The sequence below is a fragment of the Sinocyclocheilus rhinocerous genome, unplaced genomic scaffold (genome assembly GCF_001515625.1).
Source record: "Sinocyclocheilus rhinocerous isolate Xijiao unplaced genomic scaffold, SAMN03320098_v1.1 scaffold192, whole genome shotgun sequence".
Taxonomy (NCBI): Eukaryota; Metazoa; Chordata; class Actinopteri; order Cypriniformes; family Cyprinidae; genus Sinocyclocheilus; species Sinocyclocheilus rhinocerous.
In genome coordinates this window covers 1,499,373-1,523,126 of record NW_015627892.1, presented here as the reverse complement: position 1 = coordinate 1,523,126, position 23,754 = coordinate 1,499,373, and the positions used below count along the sequence as shown (strand labels likewise).

The 23,754-nt window shown below is 35.9% G+C and overlaps 1 protein-coding gene across 1 annotated transcript; it reads right to left on the bottom strand.

Moving 5' to 3' along the window:
- Positions 1 to 4,771: 4,771 nt before the first annotated feature.
- Positions 4,772 to 23,425, bottom strand: LOC107736914 (uncharacterized). The gene is made up of 24 exons (XM_016548303.1): positions 23,288 to 23,425; positions 20,800 to 21,183; positions 20,352 to 20,702; positions 18,770 to 19,138; positions 18,311 to 18,685; positions 17,679 to 18,053; positions 17,247 to 17,591; positions 16,698 to 17,063; positions 15,798 to 16,181; positions 15,563 to 15,571; positions 15,226 to 15,302; positions 14,873 to 14,951; positions 10,620 to 10,646; positions 10,101 to 10,484; positions 9,633 to 9,980; positions 9,178 to 9,555; positions 8,688 to 9,056; positions 7,719 to 8,093; positions 7,280 to 7,624; positions 5,973 to 6,338; positions 5,491 to 5,868; positions 5,280 to 5,288; positions 5,037 to 5,113; positions 4,772 to 4,852 (listed from the first exon to the last, which is right to left on the bottom strand). The coding sequence occupies exons 1-24, from the start codon at positions 23,310 to 23,312 to the stop codon at positions 4,772 to 4,774; spliced, it is 6,276 nt and encodes a 2,091-aa protein (XP_016403789.1). The 5' UTR covers positions 23,313 to 23,425.
- Between the last annotated feature and the right edge of the window lie 329 nt (positions 23,426 to 23,754).

Sequence of the window (23,754 nt, the reverse complement as noted above, 5' to 3'; positions counted from 1 at the left end):
ATTTAACACCGTTAAAGGTACAAGACATTAAGGAAATATGAGATACGCACTATAAATGCCATTTGTGCCATATGCAATTTTTATTACTAAAAATCATCCAGTATCCTTGTTATGTTTTAGAATAAATATATCAAAATCCATAAAAACAAAACTGTTTAAAATAGTTCTCAGATAAATATTTTAGAATAGAGTTGATCTCATTCTTTTCCACTGGCCAAATAGTATTTCAATTGTTTTAAACAATTCAAATCAAATTTAATTTAATTTAAGCAGTTTTGCTGATAAGGTGAACATCTTTTAGCTATTTTTAGCCTATATTTATTGCAGTGTAAATAGAATTGTCTGACTCTGCGTGTCACTGACAACGTAGCCTATTTTAAAAAGAAAACATGCAAATTACCATTTTCTTCAAGTTGTATCCTTCAAATACAGTGGCATTTTTCATAATGTTGTGGAGATGCCTTCACACGACATCAACACCTCCATGCAGCTGGTTGTACAGTAAGCTATTATCATTGGACCCATTCAAACCGGACAATAGACCAGAATCCTGCAGTGTCTGCCATAATATCGAAGTAAGTGCGCATCATTGTTCTCACTAAAATATTTTCTCATATTGTGCACCTATAGCACTCCTCGCTGTCATTAAAACAGCATGCCACAGGACAAGTGATCAAGCGCATCCACTAAATATGTCTAAATTCATATAATTTTTGCTTAACTTCTGCGTAATAACTTAATGTAATTTCAGTGCTTATCTCCATTAATGAGAGTGGAGTATTTAATGTAAATGTGTATATCGAAATGAAAACTGATTTTAAAATCGTTGTTTACTTCATTACCTTTCTCGCTCCAGGAAAAAGAGTGCGTACGCATGGTCGAGAATGTCCGTACAGTGCCTACATATTTACTCCAAGTTTATTTTTTATAAATACCGATATGTGCGTGGAAAATTGCGTACGCAATTTCCATGGCCATTTTATGCGTACGCAATGTTTATAAATGAGACCCCTGGTGATTTGAATCAGGTGTGTTAAACAAGAGAGGCATGCAAAATATGCAAGTGGCCGCTTAGGGCCCTGGGGAATCAGGGGGCCCCATATGATATTGGCGAAATATATTTGGCAAACGCTTCAGTGTGTATTTGTGTTCTGTAAATAAGAGATTCATTGTGCAGTGCAGTGCATGGCTCTCGGCCCCACCCCACTCTTCACATTCCCCCATCGCAGGCGGGGTACTCAGAAAAAAAAAAAAATTTCCGGACACACTGCTGCTTGGTCCTCAACCAGCTGAGAGGCTCTCACGCCTGTTGAGGGCAGCCGGCAGCGAGTCCCCCGTTCCCTGCTCCTCCTCAGACATGCCGGACAGCAGTAGCAGGCTCAGGCCTCCTGGCAAACGGCGCCAACTCCTCTGCTCCCTCTCGGACGGCAGCCACCCCTCCTCGACCCAGGAGCACGGCAGTGAGCCCTCTGTCCCACCTGTTGAACAATCACTCCAGCACCACCACCTCGGTCAGCCACCCTCCGCTCCTTCATGCTGGAAATCCTTCACACAAGGATTCCAGAGGCTTGGTGATCTCTTAGATGTAGCACCAGTCTTGCTGCCAGGCAGAGGCTCACAGACCCAGAGGCTTGCCACTTGAGAATCAGGCAGGTACACCAGTCCTGCTTCCAGGCAGTGGGAGTCAGCAGTCAGGAAAACTCAGGACACAGGGCAGGAACGAACACAAGACTCACAGTGAACAAGAAAAGACACAATATGATAACAAGACAAGGCTCTAAGAGGCCACATGAAACCTGATGCAAAGAACTATGACCAGAAAAAAGAGAAAAAGAAAAAAGAAAGAAAACTAGAAATAAATAACTGAAACTTGCAAACAAAAAAAATAAGACAAAATAACTAAACTTGCAGGGAACTAGATTTACTAAAAGAGAGGGGAAATTATTGAATCAAGAAACAAGACTAGGAAGCACAAGGGCTATAAGTAGAACAAGGCTAGAGAAGGGGAAAAAACTAAACACTACAACTAGAAACAAGATCAAATCCACAACTCAAACAAGAACAATATTTAACTGTAGGCACAGGCAGGCAAACAGGAAAGCACCACAACAAACCAGTGAAGACATGAGGGAAAAGGAGCACAATATAAAGGGAGCAGAACACATGAGGATCAGGTGAATACAATCAAGCCAACAAGGACTAGACAGGGGCTGTGTCCAAAATCGCATATTCTCTTGAGTAGGTACGTTTTTGTATTAGTAATTACTTTGCAACTGCAAAAAGAGTACTATATAGTATGAATAAGGGCTGGGTTTTGACACAAATTTTTCTATTCAATTCGATTCAGATTCACAAGCTTGAGATTCGATTTGATTCAATATCGATTATTTTGGATATATATCAGGTGAAGTACATACCAAATTTTCTCAAGGAAAAAAAACTCTCAACTAATGCTATAAAATATACACGAGAGTCAGATGGTACTACATTACTATAATGGTTGAAATTAACTGATTTGTATACAAACTCTTAACCTGATAACCTGCTCCCCCCATTTTGGGACACACAGCTGAAAATGACCTACCTAACTTAAAATGGTAACAGTTCCTGACAACAGTGTGCTACACACACAATTTAGGTATCTTTGGAAAGAAGACAATTTAGGCTTTACTATTCATCATCCAGAGTTGATAATGTTCAAAAAGATATAAAGTTATAGACACCGAAGTGCCTTGAAAAAAATTGTACCACACTGAATGTTTTTTTATTTTTATTTCATATACAAATACATGAAATCAGTCCAGGAGCAATCCAGAAAAGTAATGGGTTGAAAGTCACATGTCTCATGAGTTTATATTTAAAATTTGAAGAAGATAACATGAAAAATGAGATTCCTGCAGCCATTTTTCTGAGACTATGTCTAGTCTCCCCCACCCCCTGCTTGTGTGAACCCCTGGCAGGGGGACCCCTGGTGGGCACGGGGGCCCTATGCAACTGATTATATCGCTTATTAGGGTAGGGCCGGCACTGCCTAGTATGACTGTGTGTAGTATGAATGTAATCTGTACATACTACATTCGCCATGTTGTCATTGTCACAGGACCTACCAGCGTCAGTTGCGTCATGTCAGTGCCATTCATAAATTCTCTCCTGTGGCCTCATGGGATAGTAAAGTGTCCATCGTATGCACACTTCAGAATTACACCGGAAGTAGTAGGTCCGGGAACTTTTTGCCTAATCTTTTATAAGTACTGTAAATTCAGACATACTTATTTAGTCACATACTGTTTTTTGCCTACTATATAGTAGGGATGTATTTATTTTTGGATGCAGCTAGGACTAAACAAGGGGGCGTGGTAACAGGAAACAAGGAGGTGGGACAAGAGGAGCACATGGCCAACACAAACAAAGCCATGTGCTCAAGCACAAGACAAACAAAGAAACATTAAACAGTGGCAAGACAGACAAGCCTATCAGGGCAGGACCCTGACACAAATTACATTGACTTTAAAATGCAAAAAAAAAAAAAAAAAAGGAAATGCTTGTTGCATACCATATCCCTCTGCACACACACAAAGATTCAGAAATCATTTATAGAATATAATTTTTGTTTGTTTGCACCACAATATATTATCTAGCTCTCTATTTTGTTGGTCAATGTGTCAATCACAAAATTATCCTGACTGAAGATATTATTCTCAATGACAGGGTGTTTAGATGTTTTAGATTTTTATTTTGTTAACTAACTAACTGGTCCTTGGGACCCACTGCTCTGCACATTTTGTATGTCTCCTTTATTTAACGCACATGATTCAGATCACCAGCTCATTAGGTGAGAGCTCCATGAACTTAGCTGAGTGTGTCAGATAAGGGAAAATGTGCAGAGCAGTGGGCCCTCAGGACCAGGATTGAAAACCACTGAACTTAATTGTTCCTTGGTCAACCCCAGTGGTCTTTATAGGTCCAGAACTAAAGAAAGAGACCAACATTCTTGTGAGTATTTATTGAAATGTATGATAAACCTGCAAACATTATGATATAAAATACCCCATGACCATATAGTCCATAAAAGAGATATGCAAAATTTCTAAACAACTAAAGGAAACTCAAGACTGAAGCATGTTATTCCTGCCACCCACACGTACAGTAACACTTCCACCAGACCCATTTATTGTGAATGTGTGTCTTATGATTTCTAAGGCATGTCAATATTTTTCTTCATCTGGTTGTTCAACTGTATGTTGTTGTACTGTAACATTCCACTGTACTATAGACAAATAAAATTATATTCCTGAAGTGCCAAAAAAGTTGATTTGTCATTATGTTTTGATTACCATATAAGTTCATAAACAGATCAACAAATCATCCGTCCATTCTCCAAACCGTTTGTCCTGTCGGATCACGGATATACTGGAGCCTATCCCAATGTCTCGGGCCGAATTAACAAATCATTGCAGCAAAAATACAAATAAAAAACTGTAATTTACTGTATGTTAATCATTATTTAAAACAAATATTAACAAGTGAAAAGTCTGCAATGAAGACATCTTATATTTGTTAAAAATATAAGATAAATATAATCTGAAAAAAATAATCATGTAATTGTGATTATTTTTCAGGTACTATCACGTGAAGTTCAGAATTTTTGTTCAATATCAATAGCACAAAGCATGGCAAAAAAACATGCAAAATGCAGATGTTCTGACATAGTTTGATAAAACATGAAACCTATACTATTTTCTCTATTTTGTGCAGGTGCTGTCCTTGTCTCTCATGGACTGGTTTTACGATAGTTTCTCAAATGCATGGTGAAGTTGCTGGGAAGTCCTTGTCTGATAAATTCTTCCTGGAGCTGAAACAAGATTTGTTCTCCGTGAACTAATATTTCTGAACTAAATATATCATGACAAGAACTGTTAACAATATTGCCTCTGTTGTTCTCAAAGTGATTTATTTATTTTCTCTGTGTGTGTTATTGTTGTACAATAATAAAACAAAAAGTAAAACTATTATGTTTTACATTACATGTTTCTCACCTGCATAATCACCAGCTCTTCAATTTGAGACTCTGACAGATTCTCCAGACTTGTAACTTCCAATCTAAGCCCCGTCACTGATCAGTAAGCAAACAAACAAACAAAAATGGTCAGTAGTGCATAAACACACACACACACACACACACACACGAACATCTGGTGATGTTGATATATGTTGAAAAACACACTTTTTGGAATGAAAACAGCAGTAAAGAGCGCATCTATACATGCATACATACATACCATACTTATCTGAGTTGATGGGTCAATATGATGTTCATCATGTCCAGCAGAAAGCAAACAGAAGACAGAGCTAGCATTAGTATAAAAAATACTGAGTTACATAAACAACAATGGCTTTCATTTTAACAAATCAAAATTTGATTACAATGAATTTGCTCTTTTCCCTCGATGTGTATTCTTTTATTTAATTAGAGAGGGTATATTAGCTCACCACTGTAACAGAAGAAAGGCAAACTGGCAAAGCAGCTCTCATCTGTCCACTGGCCAACGTATTGTAAAGACATAGCTATGCAGTGTTGAGATCCCTGCAGTCCTGGGACACTTATACCATTATCTGGTTGTGCAGTAACAGCTTGAGTCCACGGAAGCCAATATGTGAAGGAAGAGTTGCTCTGATCTGACCACAGTCTGTTTCTGTGCAGACCAATCCATACATTATATCCATAATAACGGGTAATGCTCAGTATCTGTTGATATTCTGTCTCATTCCTCACACTGGCCAGGTCTGTGTATTTCTCTCTGCAGTAGCTCTGAGCTCCAGTCCAGGTCCTACGCTCATATATCCAAACATATTTCTGAGAGCTGTTTCCTGTACCTAAAATAAAACATAATATAATGGATGTGTATCAGTCAATTTATTAATTTCTGATCTAACTTCATACAATGACAATTTTTTTACTTGTAACTTCTTACCATCATAGCAAACAAATGTGTAATAATTGTCACATGATGAATCAAACCAGTTTCCATTGGAATCCATGTAAACACACAGTTCATTTACTCTATTGTTCGGTTCATGATACCAGTTCCTGAAATCTCTCTCTTCTTCCTGATAGAAATCATTGTCTTCCAGTGACCATCTCCAGCTGTTCACATCATCATACAGTCCAATCCAGGCTGAACCATTGTAAGTCCCATTAACTGTGTTAATCAGTCTGTTAATTTCCTCCATGTTATCAATGGTGGCCAGATCAGTGTAATTCTGTCTGCAGTATCTCTGAGCTTCAGTCCAGGTCTTAGACTCATTCACAAAGTGATACTGACGGGATGATGCTAATGCTGTCAAGGTGGGAAAAAAGGGTGAAGATAAAAGTTAAAAAGATAAACGTTAACAAGTTGCATTAATTGCAACAAAGATTCCTTGTAATGACATGAGATAATGTGCTTGTAAATGTTTACGAATTAACTTATTGAACATTACATAATGATAACATTACATTACAAAATAATAACAGACCATTAGTTAACATAAATTTTAAATGCTTGATTTCATTAAACATTCAATTCATAAATGAAAAAAATGTTTACAAAAAATTTTATCAGATGTTGTGCACTGTTTAACAGCATGTTCATTAATGTACATTTGAATACTTAGAAATGCCATTAAACTATTTGTTTAAACCACTTTACAGACTGTGGTCATGAGTTAATGAATCATGTGTCAACATGAATAGTGTATGAAGTGCTTAAAATGACTAACATTTTTACAGAATTTGTGATTGTAAATATAAAAGCGCATTAGATGATTAGAAAAGTGCATTAGAGAGGATTAATGGCATTCAAAGCACTTGAGCATTCAAATGCTGGTAATCAGTGTATAACATCTTCAAATTGTTTGTAGATTTTTATAAAGTGCATGATCATATATGAATTGAGTGTAACAACATTTGTAACCATTTTAATTTGTTAACTAATGTTCTGTTAATCATTATGTGATATTCAGTAAGTTCATTAGTAAACATTTACAAGCACATTATTTAATTTTTGTAGCTATTTGAATATATATTAACTAATGATGTATTAAGCATTATATTATGTTTGTTGATGATTAAGGAAAGTTATTATAAAGTATTGCCTTTTTTCGAACATTCAGTAGTTAAATCTTCTAAAAAATGTCAACATCGTTTTATTTCTTTTATTAGAGGTGCACAAAATATCACAGACAGCTGAGAGTGTATGTTTCTCGCAAGACTCTGTTGGGGTCTAAATGATCTACTCACCGCTGTAGCAAATGAAAGGTAATGCAGTGTTGCAGTTTTCATCTGTCCAGTTCCCAGATTCACTAAATGACACTGCAGTGCAGTATTCACTGTTTCCAGCATTATCAGGCTGTCCTGCTCTCCAGTTACTGAATGAAGAGTTGCTCTGATCTGACCAAGATCTGGTTCTGTACAGTCCAATCCAAAAATAGTAATAATATGAAAATAATGATTGAAGTTTGAAGTTTTCAGTCTCATTCCTGATACTGACGAGGTCTGTGTGATGTTCTCTGCAGTAACTCTGAGCTGCAGTCCAATTTTTGTACTGATAAACAAACACATAACTTGTACTAGCATTCACTCTTCCTGTGGGGAATATATATGTAGATGTGATATATCTGAGTATCATAAATACTGTATGTTGTTCTTAAAACATTAAAAAATCAACAGCAGTTCTCACCGTCATAGCAAACAAAGGGAAGTGTATAGTAGCAAAAGGCTTCACTCCATGTTCCCCGATAATATGACATGTACACACACAGACTCTGTCCACCTGAGTTCACTTGCTCCTGAACAAACCAGCTTTTAAATCCTCCATCAAACATGACGTTTTCCAGAGACCATTTCCAGCTGTTTATATCATCATAGAGACCAATCCAAGCTTTGCCATAGTAAGTTCTGTATACTCTTTTATAGAGCCTCTTCATTTCCTCCATGTTATCAATGGTGGCCAGATCAGTGTAATTCTGTCTGCAGTATCTCTGAGCTTCAGTCCAGGTCTTAGACTCATTCACAAAGTGATACTGACGGGTACATGAAGATTGTGTGCAGGTTCCTTTAAGTTTAAAATATAAAACAGGGAAATATGTTTGATTTTTCTCTGCAGAACTGCAATATATAATTAAAAACTATGAAAATTCATTTATTGTGAAGATTTTTTTAAATGTAATAAAAATATTGAATAAAGTAGAAATTATTAAAATTATACCTGTCTATATTAAAGGGGTCATATGATGCTGCTAAAAAGAACAGTATTTTGTGTATTTGGTGTAATGAAATGTGTTTATGCGGTTTAAGGTTCAAAAAAACACAGACGGAAATGTTACGCCCCTTGCCATATTGTGATGATGCCCTGTCAGGTCGGAGTGATGATTCAAAAACATGAAAATCCATTATAAATTAACACTCCAAAGAAAAAGGAAAAATTGAAATCGCATCATATGACCCCTTTAATTAACACCTGCTGTTAACAACTTGAAGAACAACTTTTGCAATGTGCAAATTAAAATATGTGGTAAATGGTTTTAAAATCTATTATAATAATAATAATTAATATAAATATAAATGAAATCTATACATTGATTAGACATTACAAAAAGTGGTATTAGAAAAACATAAGTGATAAAAAAGAGAGCAAAAATAAACTTACTGTTGTAGCAGATAAAAGTCAAGCTGGCTAAGCAGTTCTCATCAGTCCATCGACCTAAATGACTGAATGATACAGCAGTACAGTGCTGCAAGCCCCACTGGCCATAAACATATTCACCATTATCTGGTTGTTGTTCTGAATAGGGAACGGCTGGTCTCCAGTCTTCATAATTGGTATTCTGACCGTTTGACCAAATCCTGTTTCTGTACAGTCCTATCCAGACTCCTCCACCTGCTGTCTCAAGGATCCTTTGGTTCTCAGTCTGATTTCTCACATTGACAAGATCTGTGTAATGATCTCTGCAGTATCTACGAGCCTCTGACCAGGTTTTCTGATCATTGATTCTGATAAAACTTTGTGTTGCATTCCCTCTACCTGAGGGAATATATATATATATATATATATATATATATGCATAGAAAAACTTACTGAAAAAAATTATTAATAGATAATAATAATAATATTAATAATAATGAAATGTCCTTACCACCATAGCAAACAAATGGCAGTGTGTTGTCACATGACATATCATACCATTTACCATTATAATTCATGTAAACACACAGCTGGTTCCCCCCACTGTTGTCCGGTTCATGATACCAGTTCCTGAAATCTCTCTCTTCTTCCTGATAGAAATCATTGTCTTCCAGTGACCATCTCCAGCTGTTCACATCATCAGTCCAATCCAGTCCAATCCAGGCTGAACCATTGTAAGTCCCATTAACTGTGTTAATCAGCCTGTTCATTTCCTCCATGTTATCAATGGTGGCCAGATCAGTGTAATTCTGTCTGCAGTATCTCTGAGCTTCAGTCCAGGTCTTACTCTCATTCACAAAGTGATACTGACGGGATGATGTCAAAGATGACACTGTGAAGAAAGTGTAAAATGTTAACATTTAAAACATTTTGACAGTCCTGGCCACTACATAGACATCCACTCACCACTGTAGCAAATTAAAGGAAATCTATAATCGCAGTATTCATCAGTCCATTTCCCAGAGTCACTGAATGAGACTACAGTGCAGGATCCAGTGTTATCTGGCTGTCCTGTCCTCCAGTTACTGAATGAAGAGTTGCTCTGATCTGACCAAGATCTGGTTCTGTACAGTCCAATCCACACATACCGGTAATAATAGTAATAGTTATTCTTTAATAAATCCTGGATCTTCTGGTTTTCAGTCTCATTCCTGATACTGACGAGGTCTGTGTGATGTTCTCTGCAGTAACTCTGAGCTTCAGTCCAGGTTTTGTACTGGTTGACAAACACATAACTAGCACTGGCATTCTGTCTTCCTGAAACATTTAAATACAGTTTTGAACTTTAGTGAGAGTTGATTATTTAAGAATACTTGTAATTAAATATAATTATTCGTTTTTCAGTGTTCCATACATATTATTAATTAAACTGCTTACCATCATAGCAGATAAAAGGAAGATAATTGAAACAGTATGTCGTATACCATATCCCATTGTCCATATACACACACAGACTTTGTCCTCCATAATTGTCTGGTCCTGGGTCATACCAGTTCCTAAAGTCTTTCTCTCCAACCTTGAAGAAATCACTGTCCTCTAGAGTCCATTTCCAACTGTTCAGATCATCATAGAGTCCAATCCAGGCCAAATCAATGGAATCATCATTCACTGTGTCGATCAACTGGACCGTCTGTTGTTCATTTTCAATGGTGGCCAGATCAGTGTATTTCTCTCTACAGTATCTCTGAGCTTCTGCCCAAGTCATGGATTCATTCACAAAGACATACTGATGAGGGACACTCAAGGCGAAGGTGAGAAACCCTATTAAAGAGTTCAAGTTTAGTTTTAGTTTTTTTTTTGTGTAATATTAGTAGCTAGACAAACTCCACAACATACTCTTATACAAAATGTCAGTTTAATTGATGATAAAATGTTTTATGAAAATATTTCTCTTACCCGATAATAGAAGCAATGGAAACATAGCTGTGGAAAATAGTATACACATGTAAAAACAATCAAATAATTTTATTTATTTTAATGCTTTAAATGCCAGGAGAAAAGCCATTTTAAAAATGATTAACAATGCTTTTGTTTTAAATTATGTTACTCTCTGCATATTTATACTGTTTACAAAATGCAATAATATGAGTACAGACAACCTACATTAATCATTATTTAGCAATCAACAAGAAACAAGAACTGATCAAAATGTATTGAAAAACGGCAAATTTTGCATTATTTGCATTAACTGTAATTTGTCTCATTTATTAAACATTTAAAATATCTTTAAAAATGCAACAATTTACCTTTTTAGTTGAAGCCTCGTCTTTTATCTTGCTGCTTTTGTTTTAAACTATCTGACTGTCTTCATATTTATACTGTTTACAAAATGTGGGAGGGATCATTTTTATAAACACAACTGACATCAATAAACCTGATGGTTCACATAACTGCTGTATTAAATGTACAAAAAAAAACATAAACCTAAAATCTTCCTCATTCTGCTGTTACATGAAACAAATGCTTTACACAACACTTGACCAAAATCTTTATTCCTTTAGAATAAGAATCGCTTACATTTTCTGAACTTGTGAGTGCTATGACCATTTAGACCATAAAACAGAGAAACAACATTTCTAAATAACTAACAACTCAAGACTAAATCATATGAGTCTTTCATGCAGCCCATGTTTTGATTTGTCATTATATTTGATCGATCAACAATATCTTAACAAATAAATTAACAAATATAAAATTAAAATGTGTGCCCAGGTGATCAAATCCCTTAAATCTAAGAAAATTGCAACAATGCAATAATATGAGTACAGACAACCTACATTTTCCTACATCTAAAAACAAACAAATGGTTACTATAGTTAAACCGTGGTAACAACAAATTAACCATGGTTTTGCTACAATAACCATAGTTTAACCATGGTATTTGTAGTAAAACTGTGGTTATACAAATGGTAATCAATATGCCAAAAAAAAAAAAACATGAGTAATTTTCTTAAGGGAGAGAACATTCAAAATGTAGGTCAGTGGTAGTTTAATGAAACATGAAACCATTTGCTTGTGCAGGAATGCTGTCCTAACCTCTCATAGACCAGTTTTACGATAGTTTCTCAAATGCATTTTCAAGTTGCTGGGAAGTCCTCATCTGATAAATTCTTCCTGAAACTACAATTTATGATTTGTTTTCTGTGAGATATTTCTGAGATATATATATATATATATATATAAACAATTGATCGGTACTGAACAGTGAACACAGTAAATCAGTGATACGTAAAAAAAAAAAAAAAAAATTAGGATTGAAAACAGCAAAAGGGAGGACATATAGGGTGATCATACAAACATACTTTTATGTTAAGTGCAAAAGAATTACTCTATTATTTTTCACAATAGACATTGTTGCAAAGCAGCTTCACAGAAAATGAATGTTTCTATACAACAGGAGTAATTTATCAAAGTGTGTCCATAAATCAAAGAGATGTCCATATGGCAGACATGTGCTATTCTAGGATAGTTAAAATTGTGCAGTTAGTTAATGACATGTATTTAAACAGAAATGGTGAACATGATTAACAGCAATCATTTTATGTTGTGATTAAAATGATAGTAGTTTAAGGAAAATCCGTAATTTTGTCAACTGGTTCAGGGTTGGCGTCATCTCAAATCTTCATAAGAGGTCCAAAGTTTTGCGACATTAAGTATTGGATTGTAGCATGATAGAAGACGCAAGAGCTAAACCATTTAGGGCCCTATAAGTAAGCAGCAATATTTTGTAATTGATATGGAACTTAGGTATAGGCAGTGGAGAGTTTGTAAAATTGGGGTAATATGATCATATTTTCTTGACCTGGTAGGGTCAAAAGAAAACACACACACTCACACGCACGTCTCTTTGCGGGGCCTGTCTGGGAGAATAACCTGCTCTATCAGCAGCATCTACAACTGAATGGAACAAAAAGTGTTGAACTTGAAAACTGTTTTTGCATGAGTGCACTTGCTGAATGAAAGCGGATTGTATAAAATGGATCAAACAAAAATACGTTGTTTATTAACGAGCTGCAGTTTTATTACATCACGCGCTGACACAACTGCTGTATATTAACGCCAAGGGTCATCATTAAGGTGCATACTGAATCTGGTACATTATTTCTGAGTAACATTGAGAATATCTCTCTATTCATAGGTTTCATGTCACGTCACACAGTGGTGCAGCCGCCATTTGCAGGACCGAATTGCAATTCCGTCAATCTGCTGTGCTGTGCTCTGGGCTGTGATAACAGCAAATCACAATGGATTATTTACCAAGAGATGTGGATGTATGGGATTCTTTTGATAAAATATTTCTCTTAAGCATAGATGAGTTTTTATATTTTAGTATTTTAGTTAGCAAGTTCATATTGAAACTCAGGCCGGGTGCTGCAGATGGATCCGGGCCGATGGACAAGTCTCTAGCAGGTGAAAATTTAACTGAAAATGGCCCGAGTGTACGGAGAGGGATTGTGTATGAGGTAGATGTAAACAGCCTATCAGCAAACGTCAAGTTGTTAAGTTTTCACTAGACTTTAGTGGAGTCAGCAATTCGCTTGAGAGTAAATAAGGATCTAATCCTAAAGTATATATTTTTTTTAAATACCATTGTTTTCCGTTGTTGGTGAAGTGTTATTTTGGTTTCCGATTACCAAGGAGAGGCTACGCAAGGTCCTAAAGATGGCGGCCGCAACAAAAAAGTCACGTGACTGAAACCCATGAATATTGTTGCAATACCACCGCCACGACCAATATGATAGGGCTCATGAGAAGAGAAATGATGGGGCTCACGAGAAGCGAGAACTGTCCATCTTGACTGTGCTTATTTCACTGGCTGTCGCATCTGGTCCGGTTGATTCGGCCCAGAATCTGAAAGTGAGTACGCAAGCATCCAGGCCGGGTGCTGCAGATGGATCCGGGCCGATGGACAAGTCTCTAGCAGGTGAAAATTTAACTGAAAATGGCCCGAGTGTACGGAGAGGGATTGTGTATGAGGTAGATGTAAACAGCCTATCAGCAAACGTCAAGTTGGTAAGTTTTCACTAGACTTTAGTGGAGTCAGCAATTCGCTTGAGAGTAAATAAGGATCTAATCCTAAAGTATATATTTTTTTTAAATACCATTGTTTTCCGTTGTTGGTGAAGTGTTATTTTGGTTTCCGATTACCAAGGAGAGGCTACGCAAGGTCCTAAAGATGGCGGCCGCAACAAAAAAGTCACGTGACTGAAACCCATGAATATTGTTGCAATACCACCGCCACGACCAATCTGATAGGGCTCATGAGAAGAGAAATGATGGGGCTCACGAGAAGCGAGAACTGTCCATCTTGACTGCGCTTATTTCACTGCTTTCCTGACTGCAGCCGTACTCTCGTCTGCTTTCAACTCAAGGCGTTTGGTATCTCACTATGAGTAGTGACAGCTACGCTTTTTGTTTGTATGCAGTATGTTTATCCAGTCATGACACTGTATTTAATTGTATCTCTTGAAAATCTGTGTTTTACATCTTAATTATTTACTACATCCTAATAATTAGTAAAGGAATAATTCACCTAAAAATGAAAACTCTTATTTCATATGGCATCTATGTTCTAAGTCTTGGTAAAGAAAACAGCTATGTGCAAATCAGGGGAATTAGGTCAAACTATTAACAGGAAAGCTTTGTTTTTATGTCCACATTCTTTCTTATTTTTGTATGCGATTTATTTAGTTACATGTGCTTCAGCACCTTACTAGGTAAAACTGAGGAGAAGAAGGTGCCAGGTTCATTATTGTAATCATTTTTTCATCCTTTTGATTGTACTATACTAAAACTTAAGAGCCACAAAACACAGCTTCCTTTCAAAATTTCAAACTTTATTTAACTTTACAGATATGACATTCAGTACCATTGTTATGCATAACTTCAAAACAAACACAAAATCCCCCGTCATCTTATATTCAAATTTTTCATATGCAGATCATATTGATGTCAAAAATCATTGGTATAAAGAGCATAATGGTATTGTTTTCACCTGTTTTGCCTTTTTATGGAAAACTATTGATTAAACTATATACAGCTGTACTGTAAGCCCAATTTTCCATCATTTTAATGTTAAATTCAAGCTACATTAATTTTGATACAAAGCCCTTCACTGATTTAATAGGACCATTGGAACATCCTCTGTCAGGGCTTGATCTTACGATAGTCTCTTAAATTCATGGTGACGTTGCTGGGAAGTCCGAGCCTCATCAGCTCCTCTTGTAACTGAAAATATATGAGCTTCATGACAATCATGCACTGATTTGATATGTCAGTCATATTGTTTAAGTATCAAATTTATTTATTTTAATTTATTTATTATTCAAATTTAAAAGTATTTATTGCACTGTTGCCTAGAGTTCTTTTGAAATTAAATGTTTATACAGAAAATTATATGTAGTATCAATAAACTAAATAAAGCATAAAATACAATGTTTATGTAAAAACATGGTAAATATTCAGTACGGTAGGTAAGTGAGTCATATTGACTTTTACTTACCTGTATAATCACAAGCTCTTCAATCTGAGACTCTGATAAATTGTCTAGACTTGTAACTTCTACTCGCATTCCCATAACTGATAAAAAAAAAATAATAATTAAAAAAAACAGGTCAGGTGTTAAAATTAATAATTATTACACCCACACTGTAAAAGATTTTAGAGGTCAAAACTCAAATCTTTATGTTCGCTTGCTACATTGAAAAAAATGTCATTTCAGTTCAGTTTCAGTCTCAATTAAAGCATGTAAACATAAAACTCCAAGACCTCCAAATTATTTTACGGTGCTTTATTGAAAATAGCAGAAAAAAATAGATCACATTTATACTCAAACATACCATACTCATCTGAATAGGTTGATGTGATGTTCAGCAGGTTCAGTGAAAAACAAACAGAAGGCTTGGATAAGCAAAACTTTAGCATAAGTATCATATGTCACACTTATTATGCAGACTTTAGTTTCTTTTTATTTTACAGAATCCACATTTATATCCATATTTTCTTGTTTTTGTGTGTAACAGCCTGATGTTTATTATTTTATTTCATTATAGTACTGTAGGTATATTTGCTCACCACTGTAACAGAAGAAAGGCAAACTGGCAAGGCAACTCTCATCTGTCCACTGGCCAAAGTATTGTAAAGACACAGCTGTGCAGTGTTGAGATCCCTGCTGTCCTGGGACATTTGCACCATTATCTGGTTGTGCAGCAACCGATGAGGTGTGTGGGAGCCAATATGTGAAGGAGGAGCTGCTCTGATCTGACCACAGTCTGTTTCTGTGCAGACCAATCCATACATACTGTCCATAATAACGGGTAATGCTCAGTATCTGTTGATGTTCTGTCTCATTCCTCACACTGGCCAGGTCTGTGTATTTCTCTCTGCAGTAGCTCTGAGCTTCAGTCCAGGTCTTAGAGTCATATACCATAATATACTTCTGAGTGGCGTTTTCTCTACCTAAGATAAAAAAATATAAGTCCGTTCATTGGTTAATTCATCTGGCTTTTAAATGCATACATTTATATCTAAAATACACTGACATTTACAATTCGTTTTAAGTTTACAACTTGAACATTGAACATCTTTATAGTATCTGCTTGCATCTACATAACACTCAATAAACCTGATGTTTTTGGGTGGTACATTTGGGTGGTTGAGGCTTTGACTCAGCAACTAGTGTTTTACAAAAAGGAAACTCAAAATGTACATAAAAACATTAAATTGGAATGTCTTGCCATCATAGCAGACAAATGGATAAGAATTGTCACATAAATAATCAAACCATTTTCCATTACTATCCATGTAAACACATGGATAATAGTTCATTCCCAGCATTGTTTGGTTCATGATAAAAGTTCCTAAAATCTCTCTCTTCTTCCTGATAGAAATCATTGTCTTCCAGTGAACACTAACCCTAACAGTTTAGGATCTTTGACATTATAAGAAGAAAAAAAATTACTTGCAATGTCTTACCATCGTAGCAAACAAATATGAAATGATATTCACATGATGAATCAAACCAGTTTCCATTATAATCGAAAACACACATTTCATTCCCATTAATGTTGTTCGGTTCATGATACCAGTTCCTGAAATCCCTCTCTTCTTCCTGATAGAAATCATTGTCTTCCAGTGACCATCTCCAGCTGTTCACATCATCATACTCTCCAATCCAGGCTGAATCATTGTAAGTCCCATTAACTGTGTTAATCAGTCTGTTCATTTCCTCCATGTTATCAATGGTGGCCAGATCAGTGTAATTCTGTCTGCAGTATCTCTGAGCTTCAGTCCAGGTCTTAGACTCATTCACAAAGTGATACTCGCGGGAAGATGCTAATGCTGTCAGGGCAGAGAAAAATGTAATGATGCAAAAGAAACATGTTTGATCAAGTCACACCTTTATTTTATCAGTCCCTTTAATTTGTGATATTCTAATATATCTTATTCTTATTTGTTACTTTGTCTCACTGTTTAAAAATGTACAGTTTTTTTTTCTTTTTTTCAGGCTAGAGATCTACTCACCGCTGTAGCAAATGAAAGGTAATGCAGTGTTGCAGTTTTCATCTGTCCAGTTCCCAGATTCACTAAATGACACTGCAGTGCAGTATTCACTGTTTCCAGCATTATCAGGCTGTCCTGTTCTCCAGTTACTGAATGAAGAGTTGCTCTGATCTGACCAAGATCTGGTTCTGTACAGTCCAATCCAAAAAACTGAAGAATATGGAATTAATGACTGAACCCTGTAGTTTTCAGTCTCATTCCTGATACTGATGAGGTCTGTGTGATGTTCTCTGCAGTAACTCTGAGCTTCAGTCCAGGTTTTGTACTGATAAACAAACACATAACTTGTACTAGCGTTTGCTCTTCCTGTGGGAAGCAATTTAAATATGTGATATATCATGTAATCATAAATATTTTGTTCTAACTCTTTAAGAGACCAACAGCAGTTCTCACCATCATAGCAAACAAAGGGAAGTGTATAGTAGCAAAAGGCTTCACTCCATGTTCCCCGATAATATGACATGTACACACACAGACTCTGTCCACCTGAGTTCACTTGCTGTTGAATAAACCAGCTTTTAAATCCTCCCTCTAATGCTGAATTATCTAGAGACCATCTCCAGCTGTTCAGATCTTCATAGAGTCCAATCCAAGTTGATCCAAAGTAAGTGCCACGCACTGTTTTAATGAGCCTGCTCATTTCCTCCATGTTATCAATTGTGGCCAGATCAGTGTAATTCTGTCTGCAGTATCTCTGAGCTTCAGTCCAGGTCTTAGACTCATTCACAAAGTGATACTGACGAGTACATGAATATTGTGTGCAGGTTCCTGTGAATTGTTTTACAGCACAGAAAAAAACAATAGTTGCCATGAGCTGGTCGCTGATGTACCAGTAAATCATGATATTGTGAACAAATTGTCATTGTACAAATTAGTAGTTAATAAATTTTTTTCCTGTCATGATTTGCATACCAAATACAATGGATTATATCTGTCCAAATTAAATCTTTCATGTTGGAGAAAGGTGATTAAAGTCTTTCTGATTCCTGCTAAATAATGGCATCCAATAAAGCAAGTGAACTTACTGCTGTAGCAGAAGAAAGGCATGCTGGATACACATATCTCATCTGTCCATCGGCCTGAATATCTGAATGACACTGCAGTGCAGTGCTGATATCCGTATGCATCAACGTAGTTAACAACATTATCTGGTTGCGCCGATAACCCAGGAATTTGCGGCCTCCAGTTTTGATAATTGGTATTCTGACTGTTTGACCAAATCCTGTTTCTGTACAGTCCTATCCAGACTCCTCCACCTGCTTTCTCAAGGATCCTCTGGTTCTCAGTCTGATTTCTCACATTGGCGAGATCTGTATAATGTTCTCTGCAGTATCTACGAGCCTCTGACCAGGTTTCCCAGTTATAGATTACGATGTAACTCTCTGTGGCGGTCTCTCTACCTGAGATATGAAATGCCAAATGTATATGCGCATTAGCTCTCACTGAAATAAAATATCTAATTTATATTTTAAAAAAGTCCTTACCATCATAGCAAACAAATGGCAGTGTGTTGTCACATGACATATCATACCATTTTCCATTATAATTCATGTAAACACACAACTGGTTCCCTCCACTGTTGTCCGGTTCATGATACCAGTTCCTGAAATCTCTCTCTCCTTCCTGATAGAAATCATTGTCTTCCAGTGACCATCTCCAGCTGCTCACATCATCATACTCTCCAATCCAGGCTGAATCATTGTAAGTCCCATTAACTGTGTTAATCAGTCTGTTCATTTCCTCCATGTTATCAATGGTGGCCAGATCAGTGTAATTCTGTCTGCAGTATCTCTGAGCTTCAGTCCAGGTCTTACTCTCATTCACAAAGTGATACTGACGGGATGATGCTAATGCTGTCAATAGAGGAAACACATTAAGTTTTGTGTGTGTGTGTGTGTGTGTGTGTTAAATATATCAAAGTATCCTAAATATTTCTAATGAATTCAGTGGAGTCCAAAATATGAGACTACTACCAAAGATTTAGCATTTTTTACATTTAACGAAATCTTTACTATAAATTGCATGCTAAGCATTGAGTGAAAAGTTGGATTAAAAAATAGACACAAATTTCAAAATCTGTAGTATTTAGTTTTTCTTCCTTTTGCTGTAATGACATCAGCCATCAAACTTCATGTACTTCTCAAGTTTGTGTTAAAGTTTATGATCATGTTCTCCAACATGATTTCAGATGATTCAAAAAGCATATGCTTTTTGTACCAAGGAGTTCACTTGATCAGTGTCACAAATTTGCTTATTTGATCAATGGCTGAATTTTGAATATTTAACATTGTTACATTTATTTTACATTTGTAAGTTCCAAAAGCTTCGTTTATTTGCAGGTTTCGATTAGACTTTGAAACCCAAATTTTCAATATAGTTTTAGACTCTTTAACCTCATTAAACTGTATGTCTGTACTTTTTTGCAATTTATATGATCACATTGAGGCAATATGGGATAGATGTCATGAATTACTATCCAAGCTAGAAAATGTTAAAGACAGAGAAAAGATGTTCATCCAAAAATGAAAATTCTGTCATCTTTTACTCACCCTAATGCTGTTACAAAACTGTATTAATTTATTTCTTCTGTAGAACATCAAAGAAGATATTTTGAGATTTTTCCATTCCATAGAAGATAGAAATGCATATAGATTTGAAATGACATGAGGGTGAATAAATGATGACAGAATTAATATTTTTGGCTGAACTATTAACCTCTTAAAGGGCCATTCACACCAAGAATGATAACTATAATGGTAACTATATTAGTGTCCACACCAATGAACGATAAAATTCTGTTTTTATAAGCACGCTGCAGTTATGTTGTCTGCCACTTTAAATGCTCAAGCTTTTTAAAGTAAAGTGAATTCTGATTGGCTAATTGTCAAAGTTTGTATCATCCATCAGCTGGAAAAATCATTCTAAAAGTGATTCCAACAATATCGTTCCTTATCGTTGCTATAGTTGTGCTGTGAACTTTATAGTTTTTATAGGTGTGATGTGTATCTTTATCGCTTTTGTCACAGTTATCGTCCTTGGTGTGAACAGCCTTTAAGATCTACTCACCACTGTGGCAAAAGAAAGGAAATGCATAATTGCAGTTTTCATCCATCCATTTCCCAGAGTCTCTAAATGAGACTACAGTGCAGGATCCTGCAGTATCTGGTTGCCATGTGCTCCAGTAAGTAAATGAAGTGTTGCTCTGATCTGACCAAGATCTGGTTTTGTACAGTCCAATCCAAACATTGTGATAATAATAATAATAATAATTTCGCAATAAATACTGGATCTTCTGGTTTTCAGTCTCATTCCTGATACTGATGAGGTCTGTGTGATGTTCTCTGCAGTAACTCTGAGCTTCAGTCCAGTTTTTGTACTGGTAAATGAAAACATAAGTTGCGCTGGCATTTTCTCTTCCTGAAAAATATGAATATCATATTTAGTTCAGAGAAAGGATGGTTTAGTTGTTTTCAATTTTGTTCACCGTCTTACGCATTTTAATAGAATAGCTCACCATCATAGCAGACCGTAAGATAAAATGAATTGGAGCAGCTTGCTGCATACCATATCCCATTATTCATATACACACACAGACTTTGTCCTCCAGAATTGCCTGGTCCTTGGTCATACCAATTCCTGAAGTTTTTCTCTCCAACCTTGAATAAATCACTGTCCCCTAGAGTCCATTTCCAACTGTTCAGATCATCATAGAGTCCAATCCAGGCCAAATCAATGGAATCATCATTCACTGTGTCGATCAACTGGACTGTCTGTTGTTCATTTTCAGTGGTGGCCAGATCAGTGTATTTATCTCTACAGTATCTCTGAGCTTCTGCCCAAGTCTTGGACTCATTTACAAAGACATACTGAGGGGCACACAGTGTGAGGGTAAAGAAACCTGTTGAAAACACAAAAGTTGCCTTATGTTGAGATCACATGACCACATCACATGATCTCAGTTATGTCCATTATCAGATACTAGAGGCCCTGTCTCAAATCATCTGAGTCCACACTTTCATGAAGTTATGCTGCTTTGACTGCCGGGTAGAAGTCTGCTGTGGAGCTAGCCTTAGTCTGGGCTCGGCAGAAGTGCACATAGAGGGCGCACAGGGCCACAAAGGGGGCATTCGCGAGAACCCTTCTGAAAGCTAACATGACGAATGGGACACTATACGATCTCGTCGACTTAATGGACAAGCGCACACGGCAGCCATTGGAAGTCCGCAAGAAAGTCCATTACTATAATGGCAATGATAATTGACCATTAATTACCCTGATAGGTAATCAATATAAGGTCCAAACCACCATAAACCAAAAATATTTATCTATAAGATATACAGATACACCACTGTGACTCTCAAAATTACCTGTATGTTTAAAAGAAGACAATAAAGAAAAATCTCTTTCTTTAATGTGAAAAGGTGTCCAAATATGAGGTCAAAACTCCCCACTATTTTTTCATTCCTTCCTTGGTCTTAAGAAGTGTTTTGTCTAGATCTGCAACCACACATTAACCTTATTTTATATAATATAAATATAATGCATAATATTTTGACTTGAGGGCCCTAAATATGTGGGGCGTGTTAGAACGAGCCGTTTTAGGGGGGCGTGGCAGAGTCTTAACTTTGATAAAGAATATCTCTTTGGTTTTGAGACTTTAGTCTTTGCAACTTCAGGGATCTTATCTATGCACAATCAGCTTGTAACACTCCAAAGAGAAAGGAAAACTTGAAATCGCATCATATGACCCCTTTAAATATTAATTAGAGTTTTATGTCTTTTAGTTCATATGTGTTATCTTTGATCCCATTTATGTGCTAATGCCTCCTAAGGTTGATCAAATTAACTTTTAGAAAAAAAAAGCAACACATTTAACAGACACTCTTAAAAGAAATACTGGAAATATTATTGACTCCAGTGGTTGCTTTTACACTAAATTGTAGCAGAGATGTTTTTTAACTTCTTTAAAATGGCTTCTATTGGTTACTTTTAGACTTTGTTTAATTGTTACCACAGAATTTTTTCAAGCAGCAATGCATGCTAGGAACTTGTGCAAAGTTGTTCACTGTAAAATGGTTTGTTGGACCATTTGGACACATTTTAGACAAAAGGTCAACAAAACAACTTTTGCATGACTAGAATATTCTTGCTCAGTTCACACAAAATAACAAACTAAATAATATAAAAGAAAAACATAAAAAATAAATAAATAGATAGATAGAAAAAATATACATATACATTTGTTACAAAAGTAATTAACCAGTTTTGTCAAAATTGTTACTTACTGTTAGGATTTAATACTTCAAGTCACCTGTCTGTGACTTGTGGGTTTGACTATTTTCTTTAACATCACAAAACCTGTTAGGTAGCCTACAATTAACCTCCCAACGTTTTTAAAGCAGAACTTAACATCAACAAACTTGTCAAGATTACCTTATTAAAAGCATAATGTGAAAGTCATGCTATGCACTTTTTTTTTATGTTTAGCAGCTTTCCATTCAATTTCAACACTACCTTTTATAAATAAATAAATAAACAAGGAAATCAGGATCTTTATCATTGTTGATAATGATTTAAATTATAACTTATACATTTTAAAATTTCAACTTCATTCTAAAATACAAAAAAACATGAATACAGAACTTGATAACATGAAAGGCAAGGGAACGGCCTACCAAAGTATAATATATATATACTGGAAATCTAAATCTAAATCTAAATCTAAAACAAAGAAAATTATGACAGGAAATATGGAAAATTCTAAATTCTGCACAAATCTTTACCAAATTTCTAGGTCACAAATCAAATAAGCACATTTGTGACAATGAGCGTGTGGAAAGGACAGATTGTCTTGTAACTACTGAAGTGCACACACATACAACAAAATCATACAAATGTAATAATTTAGCAAGAATGCAAAAACAGAAGTATTTCTCCCTCCCACCGCATATATTTGTAAATAACCAAGATGAGGATTCAAAATAAGTAAAAAGGTTCCATACCTGAGAATAATACAAGTGAAAACATGGCTCTGCAGGAAAAGTATGCCTGTTTTATTGTAATAGATCATTTATACGTGTTAAAAAAGTGAATAAGCGAATAAGTGAATAAAAAATTGTTGTTTGCCATTAAGATTTCAAGACTTCAAGTCCCCTGTCTTGCTCACCCGTTTATGTTTGGGGCTGTCTTTATATTTATTGCAAAATGTGGGTGTGACTATCTTCTTTAAAATCACAAAACCTGCTAGACCGCCTAACTAAACTACCAGATCCAGCTCTTAACATTATGTGAACTCGCAATGAAATGTGTCTTTAAAAATGACATAGCCAACATTTCAGATTGTGCTGCATGATCTGTAAGCATGTTCAGTAAGCATGTTCACAGGTGTGGTGTCTGTTGAGATAAAAATCATGTTATTAAAGGAATGTTGTGGTTTCAGATCAAGTTCAACTCTACTAACAGCAATTGC